General features: G+C 45.3%; 1 protein-coding gene across 9 annotated transcripts in view; it reads left to right on the forward strand.

Moving 5' to 3' along the window:
- The window catches only part of PDE4D (phosphodiesterase 4D), a 650,804-nt gene that overhangs the window by 478,189 nt on the left and 148,227 nt on the right, over nt 1–24,388 (forward strand). The window contains exon 1 of one of the 9 annotated variants that reach the window (XM_081929700.1): nt 23,698–24,268. The exons of the other annotated variants lie outside the window; for them this stretch is intronic. Within the exon in view, the coding sequence (XP_081785826.1) occupies nt 24,204–24,268 (65 nt within the window). The 5' untranslated portion in view covers nt 23,698–24,203. Of the gene's footprint in view, nt 1–23,697; nt 24,269–24,388 lie in introns of those variants that run through there. 9 annotated transcript variants of the gene reach the window in all.

The raw sequence follows: 24,388 nt of genomic DNA on the forward strand, positions 1-24,388 counted from the left end.
CTTGCGGGAGAGGGATGGAGGAGAATTTCCTCTCCCTGCCCTCCAAAGTCATTGCCTGCTGAACTTTGTATTTATTAGAGGGCTGCCAGCCCCAAATGTGAGCATTTTATGGTGAGATAACTGTGGGAGGCTCCACCCGCTCACAGTACCGCTGATCACCTCCACGAGTTGTGAAGAGGGTAGCCTCCTAATCTTGTATTATTTTTATTTATTGTTGATTTCATTTATATCCCACCATTTTCTCCAAGGAGCTCGAGGTGGTGTATGAGGTTCTCCCCTTCCTCATAACAACCCTGTGAGGTTAGGCTGAGAGGCAGTGGCAGGCCCAAGGCCACTCAGTGAGTTTCATGGATGGATGGGGATTTGAACCCTGGTCTCCCAGGGTGAAATCCAACACTCTAACCACTACACCACACCTCCCCCTCCTCCCCTCCTCCCCCTCTAGAGGCTCCCTGCGTGTTTTGTTGTAGTCATTTAGTTGTGTCCGACTCTTCATGACCCCATGGACCAGAGCACACCAGGCACTCCTGTCTTCCACTGCCTCCCGCAGTTTGGTCAAACTCATGTTGGTAGCTTCGAGAACACTGTCCAGTCATCTCGTCCTCTGTCGTCCCCTTCCCATTGTGCCCTCCATCTTTCCCAACATCAGGGTCTTTTCCAGGGAGTCTTCTCTTCTCATGAGGTGGCCAAAGTATTGGAGCCTCAGCTTCACGATCTGTCCTTCCAGTGAGCACTCAGGGCTGATTTCCTTAAGAATGGATAGGTTTGTTCTTATTGCAGTCCATGGGACTCTCAAGAGTCTCCTCCAGCGCCATAATTCAAAAGCACCAATTCTTCGGCGATCAGCCTTCTTTATGGTCCAGCTCTCACTTCCATACATCACTACTGGGAAAACCATAGCTTTAACTATACGGACCTTTGTTGGCAAGGTGATGTCTCTGCTTTTTTAAGATGCATGTTTTAGAACAGTGAAAAGCTTAGTTACCATCACCACAATGCCTTGTGTTTTGTTAACTCGTATAGAGAATGCTTTAAGAGGGCTAGTTCTGGAGACAGGATTATTTGTTTTGAAGTGGAGGGAAGGAGCTTTGAACCTTACAGCAAATCCCTCTCCAATCATACTCTTCCCTCCCAGGATGCCTACTGTAAACTGAGCAGGCCAATTCATGTTCACTCCTTCTCCTCCAAGTTCCTTTTTTGGAGGGAGGGCTGTTTTCTTCTGGCATCTTAACAATCCATTTTCCAGCTGCTCTGAGCCACAGATGTAACTAATGGACTTAAACAATCTGCCTGCTTCAGATTAATTTTGGTCCTTTGCCCCCTCTCTATGGACTCAACTGCCATTAGCAATCTGAAAGCTAAAAGGTTCTTGTCAGGCAGCTTTTTTTTAAGTGCTAGAATTTAGAAATTTCTATATTTCCTTGTTCTCAAAGAGTCTCCCAATCAATAGAAAACACTATCTGCAGTGGCAGTGGTGGCCTTATTTCATTTCCCAACTGATAGTGGTCATATCCTTGAGAGTTGCTAGAAGACCCCCTCCAGAGGGCTCATTTCATTCTCATGGGTTTCTCATTCCATAGACTCAGACCAGCCAAGTCTCCCTTTTTTCCAGGGATGGTCCTGGATTTGCAGAAGTTGTCCCAGTTTCTGATTTGATACCAGAATGTCCTGCTTTTCCTCAGAACACCCCTATTACCAAAGAAATATTGGGGGGTATGGTAGGATGTCCCTATTTTCATCGGAAATATGTTGGAGGTTATGGAGTTATGTGACCCATGAGCCAAAGAGATAAGTAACTGTACAACCTTGGGAAGACATCTGAAGGCAGCCTTGTATAGAAAAGTTTTTTTTAAAAAAAATGTTTAATGTTTTATTATGCTTTTGTATGTTGGAAGCCACCCAGAGTGGCTGGGGCAACCCAGTCAGATAGGCAGGGTATAAATAACAAAATTATAATTATTATGGAATAGGATGTCCCTGGTTTCATTGGAGAAATGTTGGAGGGTATGTAGACTTCTGTTTGCCTACTATGGATTAGGCAAGCCTTTGGTTTGTTTCAGTAGCGCTGTTTCATTCCTAAGTTTAACTAATACCTAATTAGTACATATTTTCATATTGCAGACCTTATGTTATTTAAATTACAGGTTGCTTTTTCCATCATTACTCCACCGCTTATTGTTTATTGTTGTGATTTCTTGAAGAATTTGTATGGAAACAATCCGCTTTGTGCCAGCTGTGGTACTAAGGTATAGGTATCAGAATTGCACTTAAAACAGAATATGTGAAAACTTCACAGTCAGAGGGAGAAAATCTGTATGTATGCAAAGATAAGCACAAAAAACTATTTACAGAAACAAGTACTCTATTTATATTACATTTCCAATGGAAGAAAACAAGACAAATACTCAGTTCAGACTACACGGTTCCTGATTGGGAATATTTCGTTGGCTCAGGCATTGTCTCATCCCCTCTCAGACAGGGATCCTCCCCCTTCCCTTTCCCGGTTTGTGTAACCATAGTTTGCTGTGGCATTCAAATGGGGAAACTATAATGAGGGCTAACCAAGATTGTTTCCAAACCATGCTTTGCAAACCACATTCAAACTATGGTTCCTAGTTCCACAATGGTTCCACAATTTTCCCAATTCACATTTCACAGCAAGCTATAATTGTACAAACCAGGAAGGGGGCAGGGGAGGAGGGAATCCCTGTGCGAGGTGGAATCCAAACTAGGGCAGGAAAGTATAAATAACTTTGTGCATTTGTGGAAAACAAAATTGTGTTGCAAATTTTCAATTTCTTAAGGAGCAGGTGGATCTTTGCTGCATAATAATGTTCATCTTGAAATTTCTTTAGCAGTGACACCCAGTTCTTGCATCACATAGTCTGTTTGTAGTGTTCAAAAACCTTGGATTTACTTTTTCTTGCTTATAACATACTCCTAATAACAGCCAAGTAAGCACTGGACCTAATGGTTAGGGGTCCCTTTACCTTTACCTTTAAGCATTCATAGATAGGCTTGTGGTGCAGGATTGCAACTTTATGCACTTATACAAAGCTTTAAGTCCCACTGAACTGGATGGAACTTGCTTCTCAGGCATAAATATTGGGCTGAGGTATAATCAGTGCTTTCTTCTGGGAGGACACAGGGGTAAGCATACCTCTAAACATTTTGTGAATCTTTGTACTTTTGTCCATTTACTGTATTTATTTTTCCCGATTTGAAGTATAAAATGGTGATTTTCTTGAATCACAATGAGAGTACTCCTAAACTTTTTTTTTTTTAAAGGTACTGGGTATAATCAAAGGTTCGTATAGTTAAAGCTATGGTTTTCCCAGTAGTGATGTATGGAAGTGAGAGCTGGGCCATAAAGAAGGCTGATCGCCGAAAAATTGATGCTTTTGAATTATGGTGCTGGAGGAGACTATTGAGAGTCCCATGGACTGCAAGAAGATCAAACCTCTCCATTCTGAAGGAAATCAGCCCTGAGTGCTCACTGGAAGGACAGATTGTGAAGCTGAGGCTCCAGTACTTTGGCCACCTCATGAGAAGAGAAGACTCCCTGGAAAAGACCCTGATGTTGGGAAAGATGGAGGGCACAAGGAGAAGGGGACGACAGAGGACGAGATGGTTGGATAGTGTTTTCGAGGTTACCAGCATGAGTTTGACCAAACTGCGGGAGGCAGTGGAGGACAGAGGTGCCTGGCATTCTCTGGTCCATGGGGTCACGAAGAGTCGGGCACGACTAAATGACTAAACAACAACAAATAATCAAATAGGTTTCAGAACTGTGCTCCCTTGCATTCCTCTCCTACTACACCGCTGATTACTATACCTCCATACCTGGGAGAAAGGTCATAGCTCAGTTGAGCAGCACCTGCTTTCCATACAGGTGCAAAGCATCTCCAGGTAGTCTGGAAATGTCTTCAGCCTGCCCCTAGAGAGTTGCTGCCTGTCAGTGTGAGCTAGAGGGAGCCAATGGTCTGATTCCATTTGGGCACTTTCTTATGTCCAGATAAAGGTAAATGGACCCCTGACCATCAGGTCCACTCATGGCCAACTCTGGGGTTGCGGCGCTCATCTCGCTTTATTGGCCGAGGGAGCCGATGTACAGCTTCCGGGTCATGTGGCATGACCAAGACGCTTCTGGTGAACCAGAGCAGCGCACGTAAACGCTGTTTAGCTTCCCGCCGGAGCAGTACCTATTTATCTACTTGCACTTTGACATGCTTTCGAACTGCTAGGTTGGCAGGAGCAGGGACCGAACAACGGGAGCTCACCTCATCGCGGGGATTTGAACCGCCGACCTTCTGATCGGCAAGCCCTCGACTCTGTGGTTTAACCCACAGCGCCACCTGTGTCCCGGCTTACGTCTAGATATGTCTCCTCTATTCCATTTAAATTAGCAGTGCAAACCTCAAGGTATGTGGATAAAGTGCCATCTCTTGACACTTTTTGGACGCAGTTGAAAGTGCTAGTGGCCTCTGGCATGTGAGAGGATTTTGGAGGTCCAGCAGTGGCTTGTGAGAAGGAGGCACAGTTGAAGAGGAGTTCAGCTGAGGGACGTAGGTGAGGCTCCGGTGAGGGAGGCTGACAGTTTTGTGGGTGAAAGGATTTGGGTAAGCAAGGTGTAGTTTGGCAGCAGTCACATTGCTGGTGCCTTTCCTCATCACAACGAGCGCGGAGGAGTTTGGTGCAAAATGACGATTGTAGAGCCTTGTGCATGTACCTGGTGAGCAGCTTGGCCCAGTAAGCCATTGGAACATGATAGCTCTGATTTAGACTGCAATGTTTTCTACTTCCCTCCACCTCCTTGGAAACTGCTTTGCTTTAATTAAAATTGTGCTCACCCCCTAGAAGGATCCTTGGTTGTATTGGCAAGTGTCTGGAATATTTGAAACCCTGAAGAAAACAATCCCTTGCTGCAAGGCAGTTTGCCTCGATGTTACAAAAATGCAAGTGATATTTCAATTAATTTTCCTCTGAGCTGTGATGGCTAAGAAATGTAATCACCTCTTTCCAGTGCAATATCTCTACTCAGGGACCATCCATAAACTTTGCTGCACCTCTAGAAATGGGTAGCAGACCTTTGACAAATGCATTGTTGTTTGAAATAGGAGGAAATGTTTGATTGGCAGAAGGACTTTAAAAGGCCTTTTTAAAAAGTATTGTGTGTTTCATGGGCAGCCATCTGTGTGTCTCTTACTTTGGGGTGGGGGAATAAAGATAAGTAATGTGGGAATGTGGCAGGAATGTAGTGTGGGAATGGGGCGTTTTTATCTAACATATTTTTATCTACACCTGCTGTTATGTTCAGTGGCTAGTGTGGATAAAGAACATCAAGGAGGAGCTCTAAAATGTTTGTTGGATCTGATCCCTAAAAGAATAGGTTGGTATAACATAATGAAACTCTGGTGCTCTCTTGTAGGACATTTGAGTGTCTTTCAGAATGGATAGGAACCATACAAAGTGCAAAGTACAAACTTGCTTTAGAGAAATAAATGCTGATTGTGATTTTTTCCCCCCATTTTTTCCTCCTATCTTCAAATATTTTTTTGTTTTAAATGTGAAAGCTCTGTTTATGACTTTCACTTCAATAACAAGGCTGCTATAAATAGAGCAAACATCAGACCTGATACCCAATACATTAGGTAAACATGTTGACACGAGTTCAGCATGTACTGTAACATAATTTCTAGGGGCTGCGTGGATAGAAGTGGAAAACTGAGTCAACTGGGGTGTTTCTTAATGTTTGGTTAGCACTGGTCATTGTGAAAGTGACCAAAACCATTAAGGCTCCAATCCTGTATCCACTTACCTGGGAGTAAGCTCAATAGAAACTAGTGGGACTTTCTTCTGAGTAAACATGACTGAGATTGCACTGGTGCTTCCCAGCTGCTGGTATACAGTACAGATAGAAGTCATTAGTAGCTATTTTCGAGAGGTGCACAGTACTTGCATTTAAATTGCTGCCTTTCTCAACAAAGCAGCAGTGACCAGGGAGTGTCTGCATTGAAGAACAACTATTTAAACTTGTAGGTACTATTCTTGGTTGATTAAAGCAGCATATATATTAAAAATGCCCACTCCCTAGTTCCAGATGTATAATGCAACTGTTTAGCTAAATAAAGACTCAAGAGTTTGTGTAGTGCATTGGTTAAGAGCATGAGCTCAGAGTAACTCTTTAAAATCTCAATTTAGGCATAAATCAGTGGGTAGCCTCAATCCTCCGCTGTTTTGTCTGTAATATGAGGCTCATAATACATTTCTTCCCTGCAGGTGGTGGAGCTGGCTGAGATAAGAAATGTGACATGCTTTGAGTGCTTTTTGCACATTTGTTGTTTAGTCGTTTAGTCATGTCCGACTCTTTGTGACCCCATGGACCAGAGCATGCCAGGCACTCCTGTCTTCCACTGCCTCCCACAGTTTGGTCAAACTCATGTTGGTAGCTTCGAGAACACTGTCCAACCATCTTTGTCCTCTGTCTTCCCCTTCTCCTTGTGCCCTCCATCTTCCCAGCATCAGGGTCTTTTCCAGGGAGTCTTCACAATCTGTCCTTCCAGTGAGCACTCAGGGCTGATTTTCTTAAGAATGGATACGTTTGATCTTCTTGCAGTCCATGGGACTCTCAAGAGTCTCCTCCAGCACCATAATTCAAAAGCATCAATGCTTCGGCGATCGGCCTTCTTTATGGTCCAGCTCTCACTTCCATACATCACTACTGGGAAAACCATGGCTTTAACTATACGGACCTTTGTTGGTTTTTGCATATAGCTTGGTATTACTAGTGATAACAAACATAATAATATGGAATAAGCAACTTTGCAGACTCCTAGCAAAGTCTCCACTCTGATGTGCTGATTCAGAAGCTGCATATGTTGCAAACACAGATATCATTTGAAATGAACCAAACTTTTAGTGTGGCAGCGCCTACACTTTCGAATTCCCTGATTATTGATCTCAGGAAGGTGCATTCACTATAATCTTTTGGCACCTGCTAAAAACATTTTTGTTTAGACAAGCCTACCCAAATACGTAGAATGCTGTTGTGTGTTTTATTCTTAGTTTATTGCTGATTTTTTTGAATATTTTAAATAGTTTCTTTTAACTATTTTTACTGATAAGTAAGTATCAGTAAGTATTTATTGTTTTATTCTCTTCGTAAACCAATTTAAGGGGTTTTTCTACAATCCAGTGGTGTATACATTTTATGAAAATAAATAAATGCTGTATAGTGGCAAACTATACGGATCATGTGCATGATGGCGGGGTCCCTCATACAAAACTTTCAAGCCAACTTACTTGCATGATGCAAATTGAAGTCCAATGACATCTCCGGGGGGCGGGGAGAGGCAAATGTTACCCCTCTCTGCTGTAAACTAATATGGATTACCTTTTCTATCTTCCCTTGACATTAGTCCCTGATGGAGTCTGGGCTGGGAACTTCAGGCTTTCCTTTTCTCAACCAGTTTTTGGATCTGGGGGCTTATTGCTTGGAAAATTCCCACCCATGTAACTATTCATTCCTGACGCTAGTAGATGCGCCCAAAGGGAGGGGTGAAAGCCTACCCAATCTATACTACCCATCACAGTAAAAAAAATTATTCCAGTAGAACTGGACTGTCCTTGAAATCTACTTGCTTTTTTAAAATAAATTATTGTCAGAGGAGGGAAGGCTCAGTGGGTTTATTACTGGCATTCGTCAAATCGAAATATGGCAAAATATTGCTAATTGTTGATGTGCGGGCGTGTTATTTAATATGACACAGATGGTGCATTTACTTCCTCTGTTGCGTTAGCCAAATGGAGCATGCTGTGATCAGATCTCTCTTTCAAAAACACATCCATCCGTTCATGCTGTTGCCAGCCGTCTTTTACTGTATGAACCACCAGAGAGCAGGTTCAAGTTTCACTTGAAAGGCTGGTAACTGAAGCTCATCCTGGAGGTACATCTGGCCATAGCCTTGTTCTGCCTGCCCCTTGTTCCAAAGGTCTCTCAATGCTCCAGCATCGAGAAAGAACACACTCCAGCGTTCACAACTCTCGGTGGACAAACAGGCATAGTGATAGGGAAATGTAGGGTAACACAGATCCAGGATCTGCCCCCTGGACCCGAGCAGTACCAATGTCATGGACTGGTTAGACACAGAGGAATGGTGGGATGAACCAGCTGGGGGACCCCTAAAGAATCGGACTCTCCAAATGTCCCTATTTTCCAGGGACATCCCTGATTTAGAGAAGCCATCCCGGTTTCTGATTTGATCCCAGAATGTCCCACTTTTCCTTAGGTTGTCTCTATTTTCATTGAAGAAATGTTGGAAGGTACAGAATTATCCAACCCCGAGCTGTCTGAAGGCAATCCTGTATAGGGAAGTTTTTTTTATTGTTTAATGTTGTTGTTGTTGTTGTTGTTGTTGTTGTTATATGTTGGAAGCTGTCCAGAGTGGCTGGGGCAATCCAGTAAGATGTGTGAGGTATAAATAGAAAAATTATCATTATGGAATGGAACGTCCCTATTTTCATTGGAGAAATGTTGGAGGGTATGAAGGATGATGGCTCAGAGAGAGAAGACTTGGGAAGAGCAGGTGTCAGAAGCTGAAGGGCTTAGTGAGCTAGGAGAGTCTGTGGCAGAGAGAAGACCAGAATCAGAGGCAGAAGCTGAAGCAGGAGAGGCCAGATGCAAAGTGGCAGAGATGAGTCTAGCTGGTGAAGAAACCAGGGAGTCTTCCCCTCCTGCTGCAACCATCTCCCTACCCCATTGGTCTCCCAGAACCAGGAGAGGGATGAAGAGGGTGGAGGAGAAGTTAGCTTCACGCAGGCGCAGTCTCAGATTGCTGGGGGGAAACCCTGGAGAGGAGACAGCTTAGGCAGCTGTGGGGAGGCGGGTACCTTCAGTCTCAGCAACTGCTTCATGGGGGCAAGACCTGCCAGAGATGAGTGTTGTGCTCATTAGGCCTGGCACTCCTGTGCAGCTCCTGTTATTGTTAATAAAGAGTTAACGCCAACTGGCTTGGGGTAATTTACTGCTGACTTGCTCCTGACAACCAATGATGTCATCTGCTGAAGAGCCAGGATAACAGATGGATTATCTCTCCTCTGGCAAGTGAATAGGGTCATAATTAAGCGTTGATGTTTGTGTCAGATTGACATGGAGCAGCCTTTGCCAATCTGAAGGGTACCAGTTTGGCAAAGGGCTGGCACAGAAGCAGTCAGGTAATAAGGGAAATGATCAAGTAGGGGCGGAAGCTTTTCTTCTTTTTCTTTGATGGAGTTCTTGCTTCACACCAGCGGCCCAACTGGCAACATTTCTGTGTGAGATAGTTTGCATTTCTAATAAAAAGCTCAATGTTGCAATTAAGCTGGCTGAGGGTCTTTTGTTAAAGCTCAGTGTGTTTTACAAGTTGAATTTATTCTATAAACATCTATTCTGTGGCTGTTAATTGATCCTAATAAATAGGCTATTAGGTTACATGCAGCTGCTGCTGCGTGTATTTGTGTATGTATTGATCAACAGATTTCTTCCCTGCCTCCACCGGACAAAGGTCAGTCAGCATTCACTAAGCAGCTCAGTCCTCATTGGGCAGCCTTCCTTTATTTTTTGCAGAAGGAGGTACACACACATTCTGTAAATCATGGCGCTCCCCTGAACCTTCTGATACCTCTCTCCCACTCTTAGGACTACGTAAGAATCCTCTCAGCGAATGGGCTTGCTATTGGTACATGGGATTATTTTATATTTTTTAGCCTGTCCTTCCTCTAGCAAGCTCAAGGTGGAGTGCATGGTATGCAATTCTCTCACCCACTCCCTCATTCTCACAAGCCAGGTCAAGATGAGAAACAGTGACTGCCCCAAGGTCATCCATTAAGCTTTGTTCCTTTGCAAATACTTGTACCTGCTTTATGTACTCAAAGTACATAAACTTGAACTGTGGCCCCCTCACCAACTGATTGGTGTTCTGCCTTTTTAAAAGTGCAAGAGGCATGTCCCTGGCACTGAGCTCCCTTTCCTGTAGCCTGGGTACCACTGAGGTCAGCCTCAGTTAATTGAATCATGTCTACCACACACACGTAACTCTCATTCACACACAACTTTTTTTCAAGATGCTGCAGGCAGCGGGGAAACGGTGGGTGCTGTGGAATTGGACTTCCTGACAAATTTCCTTGGTGCATTCTTGCAAGATTATCAGTTTTGAAATCTGCCCACAGCACTTCTGTGTAGACTTTTCCCACCTGCCTTTCTCAAACCCTCCGTTCTCTGCTCCAGGAAATTGGAAGACTTACGGGGCTAGGGATCACAAGTTGTTCCTTGTTGAACTACAGTGGAACCTCGAGTTGTGGGCGTAATCCGTCCCGGAGGCATGTCTGCAACTCGAAGTGTTTGCATCCAGAAGCACCGCGTCTGCACACACACGCGGCACGATTTAGTGCTTCTGCGCATGTGTGATTCTCGATTTAGCGCTTCTGCACATGCACGAGCAGTGAAACCAGGAAGTAACCGTTCCAATACTTCCGGGTTGCTGCAGGATGCAACTTGAAAAATGTAACCTGAAGCGGGCGCAACATGAGGTATGACTGTACTGCTCTCGTTCCCCTTGACCATTGGCCATACTGGAGCTGATGGGGATCAAGCAGTATCTGGAGTGACACAGCTAGGCTACCTGAATGATCATATGTCCCTATACAAACCTGCCCAGGTGCAAAGGTCCTCAGGTGAGCACCTTCTCTCAGTCCCATCACATCAGTAGCACAGTTGTTGGTGACACGAAACTGAGCCTTTTCTGTGGCTGCTCTCAATTTGTGGCATTCCCTCTAAAGTGAGGTTAGGTTGGCTCCTCCTTTGTTTTCTTTCCACTGGCTGACTAAGACCTTTCTCTTCAGACAGACCTTTGTAAGCTAAGGTGCAGAGGATGCTTATCACTGGGCTGCTGTCAGGGCAAACTGGATTTTAATTGCTGGTTCTTAACGTGTCTTGATGTATTTTAGCTAGTTTGTTTTTAATACTTTGTATTCTATAATGATGTTTTCCAATAATAATAATAATAATAATAATAATAATAATTTAATTTATACCCCCGCCCTCCCCTGCTCAGGATGACTAACACCAAATATGAATTACAATAAAACATAATAGAAAACAAACAAACAAACAAACAACAACAAACAAACAGTTAATTAAAATATGGCTTAAAATGTAGCCTCATCTTAGTAGTAGCCCATAAATCAAGACCATAAAGGGAGGAAACATCAGATATTCACCTGAGCCAGCTATCTATGCTGGTCCTACGTGGACCAGCAAAAAAGCCACGGGGAAAATTTATATACCAAATCCAATATAAGGTGTCAGAGTGAGTTTAAGCCGAAGGCCAGGCGGAACAACTTCTTCTTGCAGGCCTTGCGGAAAGATTGCAAATGTTGGAGGCCAGTTTGAGTCCCAAATTGGAAAAGGCGAGCTATAAATACATTTAATAATAATAACAAAATGATGGTGAAAGCGCTGCTCTAGGGTTAGGCACTTCCTCTAGGGCTCTGCAAATTTGGAGAACTGAGGTGTACGAACGGAGCATTCTCTCGCATATCTTCTGACCTTAGCTGTTCTAGGCAAAGTGAGGATGGCAGCCCCATTGCTTTGGCAGACCCTTCCTTTGCTGTTCATGGAGTCTGGCAGTTGCCCAACCTTGCCAGTCTTGTGAGGCGCACTTCAAGGCTTTTTTTTCCCCAGCCAGAACTCTCCAGAACTCAGTTCTGGCTCCTCTCGGGTGGGTGCCATCGTAAGAGAACAAAGGAGGTGTTCAAGGTGAGTTCCAGCACTGTTTTTTCTAGTACAATAGCACTGGCTTGCCTGATACCTTCCGTGTTTCAGGTTCCCCCAAGAGTGACCTCATCAACTTGAGCTAGCCTCCTGCTGGCTTCCCATGGTCCTGCTGTTCCAATTCCTCAGCCCCAATCTCAGTCTGGATGCCCAGAAAACCCACTGTGGGGCCATTCATCTGCAGTAGCTATTCTCAGAGGATGCCAGGGTTCACATCTCACCACAGAAAACTCAACATGATTTTCCAAAGAAAGATCTGGAGCACATTCTTTATACCCCCAAGATGCATGTTCTGCATTACATCTGTCTTAATCCTTAATTCAAGCTGGCATAACCTCTGCCTGGCTCATTAGCATAGGCTGCAGTTGGCTGCCCTCTCTGTCTGGCTTTGTCCCTTTGCCAGGGTCAGATTCTCAGGCAAGACTCGCTTGCACTTCAGGAAGACTTCTTTGGCAAAGGGTGGAGGTTAGAAATATAGTCTGAACCATTCACCAGTTATAAATAACATACATACCAGTTGTGATGGGAAAAGAACATCATTCCTCCTGTCAAGCTTAATTGAACACTCTGCAAATTCGCTGGGTTGTGGCTTGTACTTTTTTCACAGGAAGACAGTAGGCGTTGCCATTCCAGTTCAAGAAGCCTTAGTTTGGCCCTTCCAAAGCTGATGCCCACCAGATGTAGTTGGACTTGCATCATCCGAAAGGTCAATAAGTATGATGGGGGTTGCAGTTCAGCAACATTTGAATGGCACCACATTTGGGGAGGCAGTCTTAATTGTTTGATTGTATGGGCTTTAGTTAATTCATCAGTTAGTGAAACAGTTGTTCTGAAACAGGAAGGTCAGTTTCCTTGTTTTTAGATGATCTATGTGCGTCTTAGAAGAGCCATCTGTCCTATATGACAGGAAGCAGAGACTCCCTCTTAAGATGGTGCCTGCCATCTAGTTTTTATAAGAAACTTGTTGAAGAGCAGGGTGGGAATCAAACATGGCAGTCATCTTGAACCTCCTTGGTTGCCTTCCTGCTCCTTAATTCCTCCTATGGGGGCAAACTTCTGGCCCATTGTTGATAGTATGAACAGGGATGCCTTTGTTATCTTCCTCTCCCTCCATGATCCCTGGCTGGGTTATTTCATCCTGGGGCTGCCCCCCCCCCCATATTTATGCATAATATTCTGCTGTTTAGCCCCTGAATGGGCTCAACTGATGACAACAACAACATAGTTTTGATGAAATGAAATCATTGCTTCGTGTAGTTTTAGCAAGAAATTGGCAATTGGTCCCCTAGAGCAGGGTTAGGCAGCCTAAGGCCCATAGGCCACAAGCGGTCTACGGGGGTTGTTTAACCAGCCCACAAGCCACCCCCGAATCGAGCCGTCCACTTGACGAGTCCCCACGTGCAGCGCTAAACCGGCGCAGTGTGGCACGGGGACTCGCTTCTGCGGTGCCGGAAATTGCGTCTGCACAGACGCAGACACCAGAAATCATGTCTGTGCAGACGCCATAAATCACGGCTGCATGCACTCATGCACACAAGCAATCCAACCCACCAGAGGGATCTCCGCTGGAGTGAACTGGCCCAGGTAAGGTAAACCTGGCCAACCCCTGCCCTAGAGCATATTCCAGGAAAAGGTTATATTCAAGGCCTATTGCAATGAGATTGAAGCGGTTATGGCTGCCTTCCTTAACCCCCAGTTATCTACGGGGGACTCACTTCTGAGGAGACATAGGTAGGATTTTAAGTCTTGATGACTCCAGCGGGATTTGTTTGTGACTAACATTTGCTTGATCCCATCTTTTGCCCTTAAACCCTTTGTACCTTTTGAGCAGTGTGACTTAGCCTTGGGAGGGGGCGGAAAGAATAGATCACGGCATTCTGATTGAATTCTTGATGCTCCTTGTGTTCCCCGGTATAAGGCAATCGTGGAAGGTTACCCATTATTTGCAGCTGATAAGCAAGACACTGGCATAGCAACAGTCTTCTGCATTGATTTTTCAAGGACCTTGAGTCTGGAATTCAAACATGTTTAGCTATGTCTCCTAGTTGCATCTTTTAAAAGGGAAGATGTTACCCATTAAAATGGGTTCCTATAGTAACAGCAAAGGGATGTCGTCACGGATGTTTGCGTACACTTTTCCCCACGTAAAGTCTCTGTCTTAGTCTATATTCTTCTGAAAGTTTCAAGCCTTTCACCAGGGAAGGTACAGTTAGATCAGGGGTCAGCAAACTTTTTTAGGAGGGAGCCGACTCACCACCCCTCAGATCTTGTGGTAGGCCAGACTGTGCACAGATGCACACACGGCGGAGGGGGGCTTCTCTCTCCTCCAGCCCCTCCCCTCCTCCTGATTTCCTACCTCCTCTGCCTCTCTGCCTGTGGTTGAGAGCTGGCGACGGTGGCGGCGCCTCTCCTTTCCGGGCCAGCTTTCCCGGGCACCAGGCATGGGGCCAGTAGACGCGCCAAGCTCCACCCAAAGCCCTGTGGTGTGCCCATTACAATGTCCATGGCTGGAGAGGCTGGTGGGTGGGTGGGGAGTCTGGGCTGCACCTCAGCTCACGGGCGGCGAGGCTTCGGATTGGATGGCACCAATCAAAGCCCAGCTTACTTCCTCCGCAGGGTGGGGAGAAGCCAGGAGGAGGGAGGGAACAGGGAGGAGGTGCTGCTGCAGTATGTGTGTGAGGGAGGGAAATGGTGTCCCCCCAAAATTGAAAAAAATATGTCGCAGCCCGAATGATAATGCCGATCCAAGCGGCAATTCTAGGACTTTCCACGAGCCGGATCCAGAGGGCAGTTGGGCCTGATCTGGCCTGCTGGCCTTAGTTTGCTGACCCATGAGTTAGATGTTAAAGGTCCCTAAAACCTAACACACACACACACACACACACACACCCCAGGCCTGTTTCAGCTAATTTCAGCTAATTTCAGTCAGTAGGAAAGTAACATAAAATGTGATGAAATAAAACAATATCTCGGGCTAAGAAAACTACAGTTTCAACTACAGTGGTACCTCATTACATACTCTTTAGGTTACATACGCTCCAGGTTACAGACTCCGCTAACCCAGAAATAGTGCTTCAGGTTAAGAACTTTGCTTCAGGATGAGAACATAAATCGTGCTCTGGTGGTGCAGCAGCAGCAGGAGGCCCCATTAGCTAAAGTGGTGCTTCAGGTTAAGAACAGTTTCAGGTTAAGTATGGACCTCCGGAACGAATTAAGTACTTAACCCGAGGTACCACTGTATTTTTGGGACGCAGGTGGCGCTGTGGGTTAAAGCCTCAGCGCCTAGGACTTGCCGATCAAAAGGTCGGCGGTTCGAATCCCTGCGGCGGGGTGCGCTCCCGCTGCTCGGTCCCAGCGCCTGCCAACCTAGCAGTTCGAAAGCATCTCCAGGCGCAAGTAGATAAATAGGGACCGCTTACCAGCGGGAAGGTAAACGGCGTTTCCGTGTGCAGCTCTGGCTCGCCAGAGCAGCGATGTCACACTGGCCATGTGACCCGGAAGTGTCTCCGGACAGCGCTGGCCCCTGGCCTCTTGAGTGAGATGGGCGCACAACCCCAGAGTCTGTCAAGACTGGCCCGTACAGGCAGGGGTACCTTTACCTTTACCTTTACCACTGTATTTATACTTTGTATTGCCCTTCCTCTTAGAATAGAATCATAGAATCATAGAGTTGGAAGAGACCACAAGGGCCATCAAGTCCAACCCCCTGCCAAGCAGGAAACACCATCAGAGCACTGACATATGGTTGTCAAGCCTCTGCTTAAAGACCTCCAAAGAAGGAGACTCCACCACACTCCTTGGCAGCAAATTCCACTGTCGAACAGCAGTGTTTCTTCTTAGTGTTTATTAGGAATCTTTATTAGGGATGTAAGAGACCTGCTGGATTAGGCCATAAGTGCATCTAGCCCAGCATTTTGTTCTCAGATTTGCCAACCAGATGCCTTTGGAAAACCCTTAAGCAGAACCTGAGTGCAATAGTACTCTCCCTCTTATTGCATTGATCTGCATCATTACCCTCTGAGGAATCATGGTGATATTGTTTGCTTGTTCATTCATTCGTGTACAACCTCTTGCACTGGTTTCATAGAGATGTTGAGACAAAGCAAAGTCCCCCAGCATCAACCATGGGAATCAGTCTTTCAGGGGCAAATGACCAGGGAATGGCAGAATGAAAGGGAATGTCTTGGAAGATGTTTTGGCTGGCTGGAATCTTGAACAGGAGCATTCCACACAGTGAATTAATTTGCTTATTGGTGAAATTACTCTTGGGCAAGTGTATGCAGGATTGGTTAAAAGCAATCTACACTTAACTGTCTTAATCAATCTTGTTGATGTCTTCATTAGAGTTTATGAATTTGTAGTTGTTTTATTCTGTATTTTCATTTCCTTTTCTTTTTGCATTTGGTTGCCTTTTGAGACTGAAAGGCAGGATACAAACAGGAATGTGTACATTGAGCATTCCACCCACATTACAGAAGAGCAAGGTCCTGTTGAAACTTTTCCTGTGTAAAATAGGAATGAAATGTGTGTGATTTTCATTCATTTTTCTGGGAATGAAATGACAGGCTCTCTTCCCCGTGGGTGCTACATTCATATCTATGTGTTCTTCTGTGCCTGGGAACTTTTAGAATTTAGGAGTGATCCTTATTCCTTACTTAAAACAAAAAGCAAAATACTGCCACAAACCATACACAACATCTTTTCTCAAATTACTTTTCTAATTAGAGAAGGCCATTTGAAAAACAGCCTTTCACGGTTGATAGAATAATAATAGGAAAAGGTGAGTTGGCTTTGCTGTTTGTTGTGCCTCCTGATCAGCAAGGTCAAAAGGGACTGCTGCTGATTCAGAAAGAAAGAAAGAAAGAAAGAAAGAAAGAAAGAAAGAAAGAAAGAAAGAAAGAAAGAAAGAAAGAAAGAAAGAAAATCTTCTGTTTGCTTTTTATTATTATTATTCATCTACAGACTAAGCATGGGGGATCATTCAGATATGCAGTTTTATATCATGAGTCCAAGGTGGCATAAGTCCAGGAAGTTATTTCTGATCATCTGAACCAGTCCTGCTGGCTTTCTGAAAAGGAATCACCTTACTCCCTATGTAGGTTTGGACATATTGAGACTTCGCCCACTTCTGGGTTAAAGGGTGCACCTTAGTTCTAGCCCAGCCAAGATGGTTCCTTAGATTTTTTGTGTGCCATCTATTAGCTGTTAAGCAACAGCATTTGAGGCAAGGTCAGCACCAAGTTGGGCTGGGTCTTGACACATCCCCACACTCCTAATCTGAACTCTTTGAGAGCAGCATCTTCCCTTTGTGGCAGGTGAGTACACTAGCAGCAGCAAAAAAAGTGGAGCTAGCCAACAACTGGTCCTTGGCACTTTAATCCCCACGCAATGCCTCTGGGCCTCCAATGTAACATTGCTCTGGGGAAACACTAAGTTGGGAGCTCTAGAGGCATTTTGAAGATTTTAAAGTGGTGGACACCAGTTACCCAGGCAAGAAAAACTGGAGCTGGTTGGATGCAGCCAACCTTTGGTGATAGTGCGGTTGGTGGCGGCCTCTTCTGAAGTCTTGAATGATCAACAACTACCCACTACCAAGCCCTGATCTGAGGACACCCCAGACCATAGCAATTGCTACCACTGTAAGTCCAGCAGTTTCAGGGGATTCCAGCATTACTCTTTCTGTTCCCCTTCTACTATAGGTAGAAGGTAGACTATAGGTAGACTTTGCCCATATGTTTGTTTGGGGGCTGGGAAGGCACCGTGAAGCAGATCATCCTTCACCAACGCGGTACTCGCCAATGGCATTCTGGCTGCGGCCGATGAGAGTTGTAGTCAAATAATATCTGGAGAGTACCAGGTTGGCAAAGGATGGTGCAGATGCTAATGATGGGAGAGACTGAGCTCAGTGGTAGGTGAAGCACACAAACGATTCCACTTGCATCCCCTGCCATCACTAGTTATGAAAAGAATCAAATAGCACTTTACATTTAGTGGAATGTCCTGCCAAACATTTTTGGATGAGATGTGCGTGTTTCCTTGGCAGGCACCATCTTAGGAAAGGAATTCCCTCCAATGTGTGAAAGGCAGGGGAATCTTCATCTAAGATCGTGCCAGTCACCGTGGTTTAATTAAATATGTTAATTTTGATTTTTTTAAAAACCTGCTGCCTGATGAATCAGAACACCTTTTTGATCCATCAGAGCATTTTAATGGGTTAATCTAACCAAATAATCGACTAATAGTATAGTCCTGTGCAAGCCACTTTGAAGACTTGTGGTGTTTCTTGGGAGTTACTCCCAAGTAAGTGTGGTTTCCTCAGTGCGAGAAGTGAGGTTTCAGAGAACCAGGCAAAGGGCCTTCTCAGTAGTCATGCCCTCCATGTGGAATGCCCTCTCATCAGATGTCAAGGAAATAAACTATCTGACTTTTAGAAGGCATCTGAAGGCAAACTTCCGTATAGGGAAGTTTTTTATGTTTGATATTTTACTGTGTTTGATGATTTAAGTTGTTGGAAGTCTCCCAGACTGACTGGGACAACCCAATGAAATGGGTGGCATATAATTTATCATCATCATTATTATTTTCTCAGTCCTATAATACAGACTTAGTTGAGAGTGAGCCATATTTAACTTAGTGAGGCTGTTTTCTGTGTAAACATGTATACATTTGCTCGATAAATCTTTGCAGTTCTCCCCATCAGTTCATGTCTGTACTCCAGAACTCATAAACTCTCTGAACAGTAATTTATGCAAAGGGGTTGTGGTGGCTGCGAACAATTCACAAATTATCTGAACGTTAAGCACTTACTTTTGCCTGACCTCTTTGCGTCAGGTAATTTTAGACTCTTGATTTAATGGTGTCACAGACTTTAGATTGTGATGCTTATTACTTTGCTTGCTTCAAAATGTGGCAAGAGAGGCCTCCTGCTTCCTTCGCTGAGTGGGACTGTTGACTTCTGCCCCCAAAGTCCTGCTCCGGCAATACCATTGTGAGTTGTTTTTTTAAAAAGTATCTGCTGAGCAGAGACCATGCAAACTAGGTTACCATAAGGAGCAAATGGCTACTAATATGTTCCACAACCCTGGAAGAGAAGCTAACTAACTCAACAGGGGGTGGGAAATTGCTTAGTGGAAATAGTGATGAGACCTTTGGGCTTATTTCGGTGATTATCATGCTGTGTCAAAAAAAAAAAAAAAAGGGAAAAAAAGAACAACCCACCAGCAAGAAAGTGTATCTGTTTTCTGCTTCTCCTACAAATTCTATTTTTAATGCATACTATTCTGTGTTTATTTTAAACACACTGGATTTTGGAAACTTTTATGAAACAAACCAGATTTTGCAAGTAGGTGTCCAAAGAACTGTCGTAAGCTCCAGAAATGTTTAAAGATAGGTTTTCGCAAGCTACAGTGAAAAATACTGCAAAGCTAGGAGTACAAGGGAGGGGGGGGGAGACCTTGAAAAAGTGTTGTTATGCTGTGAAAGGTCAAGGTTGGCATCAGTGTAAATAACAGAGTGAGAGGGGTAGTGGGGCAGAGAGAAACCTCTGCTAATTATCTGTAATTAATATGTTGGGTTTATAAACCTTTCAGACAAATTGTTTAAATGCATTTTTCAGTACAAGCATGCTGCATGTGTTCCAAAACTGTACTTTAGAGCTCGAGAGGCTTTGTTGCTCGCACCCTCCTTCATGCCAAATTCTCCCTTCTAGGGAAAACTTCAGTGTTTAGATATTTGGGGCCACACACAGCTGCAGCCAGGCTTCTCACTGGCATATTCCAATCCCTGATCTTCTCATTTGGAAGGATCTGTTCCACTTGCTTGTTGCAATGTGCAAACCTTGAGCTGGGGCAACTTAATGACTAAAAGACTTGAGCCACCATGCGGGTGGCGCTGTGGTCTAAACCACTGAGCCACTTGGGTTTGCCAATCAGAAGGTCGGTGGTTCGAATCCACTTGACAGAGAGAGCTCCCATTGCTGTGTCCCAGCTTCTGCCAACCTAGCAGTTTGAAAGCATACCAGTGCAAGTAGACAAATAGGTACCACTGCAGCGGGAAGGTAAATGGTGTTTCTGTGTGCTCTGGTTTCTGTCACAGTGTTCCATTGCACCAGAAGTGGTTTAGTCATGCTGGCCACATGACCCGGAAAACAGTCTGTGGACCAACGCAGGCTCCCTCAGCCTGAAAGTGAGATGAGCGCTGCAACCCCATAGTCGCCTTTGACTGGACTTAACCATCCAGGGGTCCTTTACCTTTACCTAAAGTGCTGTAAACCACTTTAAACAGCCACGGCTTCCCCCAAAGAATTCTGAGAGCTGTGGTTGTTGTTTGGTAAAGGCGCTCAATTTCCCGTGTTCCCTGTGAAGAGAAAATGGTTGTTAAACCGGACTGGGAATTGTAGCTCAGGGAGGGAACAACTCCTAACACCTCTCAGCACACTGACTACAACTTCCAGAATTATTTGGGGGAAGCTGTGACTTTCTAAAGTGGTATCCTAGCTCTTTAAATGTATGGTTTGGATGTGGCCTAACAGAACAGTGCTGGAAGGGACCAGGATATGGCAGGAGGGGTGGGGTTCCATTGCAGTGGAGGCCCCTGCTGTCCCACCAACAGCACAAGTTGTTGACAGGCTACTGCTGGTTGTGCTTAAGCCTGTGGTAGCTGGCATAAGGCTCTGGAATTAAGAAGGGGAACCCCTCTCTCCCCTGCCCCTTCCATCCCGACCAGTTCAAGCAGTGGGGCTGCATACGTGGCACTGGATCCATTTCTCTATTCAGTTGGACTTGCTTCCCATGCTATGAACCACCAAGTCTCTGGTTGAAACCTCATCTCTGCTGTGAAATATGCAGTATCTGCTGTGACCATATGCAGTATAAAATAGAGCCCACTGGATCACACCCCAAGGCTTGTTTAGCTGAGTGTGGACTGGTTGGCTGCAGAGGAATGGTAGGAGGAATCAGTTGGCGAACCCCTAAAGCAGAGGTTTTCAGCCTTTTGAGTCCACTCCATTGTGGAGTGTTCCCTCAGACTCATCTCCTCTCTCCTTGGGAGTCCTCTGAGCAACTGCTTCTGCCACCCCTGGTCTCTGAGCTTCCCCCCAGCCCCAAAGGCCCCCCTGGCCCCTCTTCACATTTCCCCACAGGAGCCTAGGAAGCACCCCTGGCCAGTCCCAGAGAAACCATTTGCCTGGGGCATCAGATGAGGGAGGAAGCAAGGACATTGCCCACAGCACCCCTGATCATCATTCAACGCACCCCAGTGCCACAAGACACTGGTTGAAAAACACTTCCCTACAGGAAGAAGGCTCAGAGCCAGAGGACTGGTGGTGGGATGATGAGTGGTCAGAGGGAGAAGACTGGGAGGAGTAGGAGTAGGAAGCTGAAGAGATAACAAGGCTTAGTGAGTGGTGGTGGGGAATTTGTGTCAGAATTGAGTCTGGCTGGTGAAGAGTCAAGGGTGCTTCCCCTTCCTGCTGTGATGAGCTCCTCTCCTCCCTGGTCTCACAGAACCAGGTGAGGCATAAAGAGGATAGAGAAAAAGCTAGCTTCATGCAGGCGCAGAGTCTGATTGCTTGGGGAAAACCCTGGTGAAGGATGGAATTAGGCAGCTGTGGGGAGGTAGGGATGTTCACTCTTAGCAACTGCTTCATAGGGGCAAGACCTGCCAGAGATGAGTCGCTGTGCTCATCAGGCCTGACACTCCTGTGCAGATCCTTTTTTCTTTTGCTCATAAAGAGTTAACTCCAACATGCTCAGTGTGATTTATTGCTGGCTTGTTCCTGTCCCTGAGCATCCTGTGTCTATAGAAGTCAATTGGAGGCTTTTTGGAATGCTCACAAAAGAGACATGGGGCCAATAACTCTCTCCCACTGTTCTTCCCCAGTTTCTGAACTGGGGAACCATTCCGGCTAGTAGCCACTGATAATCTTATTGTCTATGATTTACATCCCATTCCCCATCCAAACAAGCAAGGCACATACACTTGAGAAGCACATGGATCAGGATCAGTGAGGGGTGTGTCCTGTGGAGGAGGTGTGGCCAAGGCAAGGGTGTAGCCTAGGGAGAGTCCTGGGAGCAAGACTGAAATGCCTGGAGGGCTTCATTTGCCCTAGGCCTTTATTTCCTTGCTTGTGGATTAAATATCTATCTCCCAGCATTTTTAAAACCTTAATTAAACAACGACAGCAAATCCTTTGGGAGAATGCTTACACATTTCCTATTGCACAGGTTCAGGTGTTTCCAAGGCCCCTTGACTATCCCCGTGTTTAACAGTCTATTGTTGGTCCTCCTGTCTTGGAGGCTCTTTGACTAAGAAATGAGGCTCCCCTTTGAAACTCCTGAGCATCGGCCACTAAACGTATTATAGAAAATAAAAGCTTGGGAGACAAATGAAGAGAATGCGGAGCATGATGCCTCATTAAAATTCTTTCTGCTGTTATGGAACAATTTGCATACAGATGATTGGCATAAGCCTAGAGGGCAGACAGGATCATTCCTGTCAATGAATAGCATGTACTGACCGTGGTGCATGTTTTTGGAGCTCTTAAAATAGCAATCAATAACCCTCAGCTGATGTTAGCAGAGATTAATGGGCACCTCTCCAGATACAGATGGAAATCTCATTGTCCACATGTTTTGTTTTTAACATGTTCTTTAAAAAGTAAGGACGCAAGAAGATCATGACACGTCAGTTGAGTTTCGTTCCCAAAACTGCCAGGAGGTTACCCAACCCTTTGCGATACGTAATCTGCTGCTCCTGCATGGAGGAACAGTTCCTCTGCATGTAATCACTTGCTGATGACATCGCTGTCTACATTTTGAAAGCAAATTCCAAAGCATATTCACAACATGGCATTTAAAAATCTCTCCCAGCACGCATCCTCAAATCAGTATGTACATAGCAAGAACGTAACCCCGAAAATGCATATCTTATCTCTTTCACAAAACTGCGCATGCCGACACTTAAGAGAATTTCAGATGGAATTTCTTTTAGGCAGGGGGGTTTATGATTAATGGCTGGCTGGGCATGTTAGCTGCTTGCAAGGGAGAGCCTCTGGGCATCTTGAATGGAGGAGCTCACATACAGCTCTCGTTCCTTTATGAAACAGGACCTTGGCAGCAATCCTATATGAGCTTTTACTTGAGAGTAAGTCACACTGAAGGGTCGTGGGTGGCGCTGTGGTCTAAACCAGAGAGCCTAGGGTGGCAGTTCGAATCCCCGTGACGGGGTGAGCTCCCGTTGCTCTGTCCCAGCTCCTGCCAACCTAGCAGTTCAAAAGCACGTCAAAGTGCAAGTAGATAAATAGGTACTGCTTTGGTGGGAAGGTAAACGGCGTTTCCGTGCACTGCTCTGGTTCACCAGAAGCGGCTTAGTCATGCTGGCCACATGACCCGGAAGCTGTATGCCAGCTCCCTCAGCCAGTAAAGCGAGATGAGTGCGCAGCCCCAGAGTCGGCCACGACTGGAACTAATGGTCAGGGGTCCCTTTACCTTTAAGTCACATTGAACTCTGGAATTTGCTTCCAAATAGCATGATTAGGATTGCGCTGTGCATAGTATAAGACCTACACATACATTGTATGATAAGTGTGAGAGTGAGAAAGAGAAAGGGAGAGAGAGATTGAGACTTATCAGCCCCCAACCATTGTGCATGTATTCCTTTTAGTTTAACTTCCTGTTTAGCATCTCAAGGTGTTTTCTCAACCAGATGTCACTCAGCCCTCAAGCTTTTTGTGTGATTAAGCAGCTGGTTTCCCTTTCTGAAAGCAGTGGGGAGGGAGAGAGGAAGGGGGGAGGGAGAGAGGGAGGCTGCAAGATATCAGGAGGAAAGAGAGTGAAGAATTATGTTCTCAGGCAGTCCTTGCATTGAACAGGAAGGGGTCATAATGCTCTGTGCTCTTCCATTTATCCTGGCACCTCTGCAAGTGAAGCTTCCCTGGCTACTTACTGGTGCTCCAGTGGCTCATCTTCATATTTTCCTTCTGCCGCCCATCAACAGTTTTAGCATGTGGCTGACCTTTAAACCTGTTATTATAGGATTGCGAGAGAAAAGCGATCAAGAGGCTCTTTCAGCTGCCTTGCTTCCCATGTGACCTAGATGGAGAATAGATTCAAAATACGGTTCCTCCTCCCCCGGCAATGCAAGGCAGAAGAGAAAAGCACTGTCACTTCCAAACAGTGCTGGCACAAAGGCAGGGAGGAATAAAGCCGAGAAGAGCTCCAGTAGTTTAGGACTCCTCTCAAAGAGGCCGGATTTTTGTTGCAAGGAGTAATGCTTTTGAGAAAGCGCCTGTTCTTGAAGCATGCCTGCTCTGCAGAGGGAATACCTGGGGCAGGAGGAGCGGTGTGAGGACAACTGAAGTTTCACTGCTAGGAACACCTGGGATTTTACTTGCAAGATGAGTATTATTATGAAGCCAAGATCCCGATCAACCAGCTCATTAAGAACTGCAGATGCAACTTGGTAATGTGGCTGTTTTTACCTCCCTGCTTTGCTGACACTGCCTGCCTGTCTATATTTGTGTTAATATATTGTGTACATGCTGATTCCACAGATTGGGGTGCAAGGGTATGTCCAATCCAG

Source organism: Podarcis melisellensis (assembly GCF_964234715.1).
Source record: "Podarcis melisellensis genome assembly, chromosome: 11".
In the NCBI taxonomy this organism is placed as follows: domain Eukaryota; kingdom Metazoa; phylum Chordata; class Lepidosauria; order Squamata; family Lacertidae; genus Podarcis; species Podarcis melisellensis.